Consider the following 4,316-nt stretch of genomic DNA (forward strand, 5'->3'; position numbering starts at 1 on the left):
TCAATTCAATTCATTCAATTCATTTTTATTTGTATAGCGCTTTTTACAACACAAGTTGTCACAAAGCAGCTTTACATTGTTCCCAGGCCTGAGACCCCCTGAGAGCAAGCCAACAAGGCAACAGTGGCAAGGAAAAACTCCCTATCAGGAAGAAACCTTGAGCAGAACCGGGCTCATGGGGGGGCCCATCTGCTTCTGGCCGGCACTGGGCAGATAGAGTTAGACACAAAATTATGCAATGTACATTTGTTATTGACAAACAATAGCAGTTAACAGTAGAGTGATTATAAGAATATCTTCTAGGATGTCCGGGTCTTGGAATGCAGTTGGCTTTGATGGGCAGGGCAGCGAGGTAGCAGGACTGGAAAACGAGATGAGACGCTTGGGCTACAGCTCCGGACAGGCGCCCGGAGCAGGGAATAGGAAGCAAACAGAAAACAGTGGTTAGTGGATGATAAGAATGGCAGGGATGTAGAACAGAGAGGCAGGAGAGGAGGGGCAGAGAAAAAGGTGTGCAACAAGGAAAAGGCCCCGGCAGGCTAACATTATGGCAGCATAACCTAGGGGACGGGAGGCAAAGAACCGGCATAGTCATGAGGGCGACCCTAAGACAGTCAACACCAGATCACGGCACAGGGTCCATGAAAGCAATGACCACTTAGTCCACCAGAGACTCTATGATCCACGCCAGCACAAGGCCATGTCCCTCAGCTGAAGGATTTACTATATAGATATGTTTTGAGCCTAGACTTAAAGGTGGAGAGAGAGTCTGTTCCCCGAATCTCAGAGGGTAAACTGTTCCACAGGAGAGGGGCTTGATAGGAAAAGGCTCTACCGCCTACAGTAGTTTTGCCCACTCTTGGAATGGTGAGAAGCCCGGCATTTTGGGAGCGAAGGGCTCTCTGCGGAAGATATATGATATGATCACTCCATACTCTCCAACCAGATCTCTCCGCTCAACCTCCTCTGGGCAGCTGGCGGTCCCCTCACTTCGGGAACCTGGCAAACGTTCCACTCGGCCACGTCTTTTTTCTGCCCTCGTTCCACGGTGGTGGAATGACCTTCCTCACTCACTCAGAACTGCGGAATCACTCGCCACTTCCATCTTCCACAGGAGCCTGAAAACCCACCTTTTCAGAATCCACCTGTCCCCTGTTGTGTAACCTTTCTCTTATGTATTTATGTCATGGTATAAGATGTTTAAAATGTAAAAAAAAAAAAAACTTTAACTGTGTACTGGTGAATACCTAAAGTTTTTGAGATTACTTTGTAACCCCTTCCAGTTTTATGCAAATCAACAATTCTTGATCGTAGGTCTTCGGAGATCTCTTTTTTGTGAGGCATGGTTCACATCAGCAGGTGCTGCTTGTCTGTGTATATATGGGTTTGTGCATTTGTAAATGTGTGTGTGTGTGTTTGTCCTTCCTTCCTTTAGAGAACATGGACCTTCAGTAAATGACACAGTCTGACCAGTGATCCCTGAGGTAAGCAGAACGAGCAGGAAGCCTAGCTGAAACACATTAAAATTCCACATTGTCATGGCATCACCCCCAAGGACTCCCTGTCCAAACACTTATCTCCTTCCGCACGTCGGCCACGTTAAACATCACATTGCCCCATCATTGTCCTAGTGCTGGCCTGTCCAAACACCCTGTGGCCCTGGTGTGACTGAACTAATACAGCAAGCTCTGTCAGGACAGCAGTGCAGGTCACCGTTTAGGTGGTGACTGCCTCAGCCGCTATCAGAGAGTCATTTAAAAGAGACTGCAGCGCACCCTATAAACCAGCAGTCTCAGCCTGCTTACATTATTCCCCCAGTACACCTGACGCAGCTTAACAGAGAGGCTCATGGGCGGCTGGTCTTGTGGGCGGCCCACGTAATGACACAGCAGCTGTGGGGTATTGCCTCAGTATGGGTTATTGATGAGGATGATGGATGCCGAACCCCTCGATGTGGCATATGATCTGGGTGAGCCACAGTGAGCATTCACCTCAGCATAGCATTCCACCTGCACTGATGCTGGCTTGTAGTGAGGACAGATAAATGTGTCAGTGCAATCTCACACAGGGGTTCAGATTTACTGAGGTGTGGCTCCTCAGAGGCTTTTAAGGGGCTTTATCTTTTTATTTGTTATGGCCTAGTTATACCAGGCCTCATGTGCTTTGGCCTTTCCAACATCTCTCTGTCCTGCATCTCCCTAAACTACACCAGCTACCTGACTGAAGGGCAGACCCATGGACTAAGCTGTTGAGAGGGTCTGGCATTTAAACGTGTCTATGTGAAGGAGTAGCCTTAATCTGACCCCAGAAAACTGAAATGTTTCAGTAATGTACCTTAGTTGAATTCATAATGATAAATGCTTGCGTGTTAATGGAGGATCCTTGACCCTAATTGCCCATTCAAACACCCCAATCACTGATCAAATTCAATAAATTTTATTCAAACAGGATAACCATAATTGTCATTGTCTGTGATAAGGAGCAGGACCAGAAAGGTTTCTGGTTCAATCCCCCACTGGGGCATTGCTGCTGTTTACATTTACATTTATTTATTTAGCAGACGCTTTTATCCAAAGTGACTTACAAAAGTACATACAGTAAGTATAGCGACAGTACAGGGACAGGATGTGTACAGTTCCACAGTGAGACAGTTCTAAGCTGAGAGCAAGGTCTGTTTGAGGACACAGTACTATCAGATTTGTACAACTACAGCATATAGGGCAACTAATACGATACACCTTCAAACAGCAAACTTCAACAACTTCAAACGTCGCAATGAGCGTCAGGGTAAAGGCGGCAGCAAGAAGCAATTTAAAAAGCACAGCAGTGTACGACAGCACTGATTGGGGGGGGGGGGGGGGGGCAATTGTGCGCTGGGTCAGTCCAGGTAGAGTGAGAAGAGGTGCATCTTCAGGCCCCGTCTGAAGGAGCTGTCCGTAGCAGGACGGGGAGTTCGTTCCACCACTGGGGAGCGATGTAGGTGAAACACCGATGTCTGGTACGGAGACAGAACGAGTACCTCTTGCCTTGACCATGCAAGGAGCGAGGCGTCCAGTTGCTGCTGAGCGCAGGGGTCGGGCTGGTGTGTAGAGCTGGATGAGTTCTTGGAGGTAGGTAGGGGCTGTCCTGTTGATTGCAGAGAAGGCGAGGGTCAGGGTCTTGAATCTGATCCTGGCAGCGACAGGAAGCCAGTGGAGGGATTTAAGCAGGGGAGTAACATGGGAGAATTTGGGGAGGTTGAAGATTAGTCGGGCAGCTGCGTTCTGGATGAGCTGGAGAGGCTGGGTGGTACAGGCTGGGAGGCCTGCGAGGAGAGCGTTGCAGTAGTCCAGTCGAGGGAGAACTGTGGCCTGGATAAGGAGCTGCGTCGCGTATGTTGTCAGGAACGGACGAATCCTCCTGATGTTGTGGAGGAGGAATCGGCAGGCCCGTGACATGCGAGCAATGTACTCCTTGAAGTCCAGGTTGCTGTCGAGGATGATGCCCAAGCTCTTTGCTGACTGAGAGGATGGTATTGTGGTGCCATCGACAGTGATGGAGAGGTCATGCAGGGGGGAAGGGCCGGCTGGGATAAAGAGCAGTTCCATTTTTCTGAGGTTCAGCTTTAGATGGTGGGATGACATCCATTTGGAGATGTCAGCCAGGCATGCAGAGATTCTTTTGTTGACCTGGGAGGTAGAAGGAGGGAAAGAGAAAAAGAGTTGGATGTCATCAGCGTAACAGTGATAGGAGAAGCCATGTGATTTGATAACTGAGCCAAGAGAGTTGATATAAATTGAGAAGAGTAGGGGTCCCAGTACTGAACACTGTGGAACTCCTGTAGTGAGGGGGGTGGGTGCAGAGGTGGAGCCTTTCCAGTAGATCTGGGAGGATCTACCAGTCAGGTAGGACTTGAACCAGGAGAGGGAGGTTCCAGAGATGCCCATCTCAGACAGCTTTGATATTAGTGTCTGGTGGTTGACTGTGTCAAAAGCAGCGGAGAGGTTGAGGAGGATGAGGACAGATAACAAGTCGGAGGCTCTAGCAGTGTGGAGAGCCTCTGTCAGCCTCTGCTGTTGTCAGTACTCTGCCCACCTAGCTGTGGTTTTTTTGTTTTTCCCTGTCCATGTGCTTTTGTTTTTCTTGTGTTCTAGCCCTGCCCCGCTCCACGCCTGGTCTCCACCCGCCTGATCGCCTGCACACCTGCTTCCCATCCCGTCGTCACTGCCCTATATCTTCCCTGCGTGTCCCTGTCCTGTTGCTAGTTTGTAGCAGTGTGTTCTCATCTGTTTCGTCCCCGCCGGCTCTCGTTCTGTGTGCTGTTTTCCGTATTCCCA

The 4,316-nt window shown here is 49.4% G+C and overlaps 1 protein-coding gene across 1 annotated transcript; it reads right to left on the reverse strand.

The window, feature by feature from the left end:
- Positions 1-2,910: 2,910 nt before the first annotated feature.
- On the reverse strand, positions 2,911-4,004 carry LOC118770635 (the record flags this gene model as incomplete). The annotated part of the gene is made up of 3 exons (XM_036518397.1): positions 2,911-2,930; positions 3,020-3,676; positions 3,872-4,004. Coding segments are annotated over 3 exons (810 nt in total), but the record flags the coding sequence as incomplete, so codon positions are not given.
- Positions 4,005-4,316: the final 312 nt, after the last annotated feature.

The sequence above is a fragment of the Megalops cyprinoides genome, chromosome 23 (genome assembly GCF_013368585.1).
Source record: "Megalops cyprinoides isolate fMegCyp1 chromosome 23, fMegCyp1.pri, whole genome shotgun sequence".
NCBI classification, from domain to species: Eukaryota; Metazoa; Chordata; class Actinopteri; order Elopiformes; family Megalopidae; genus Megalops; species Megalops cyprinoides.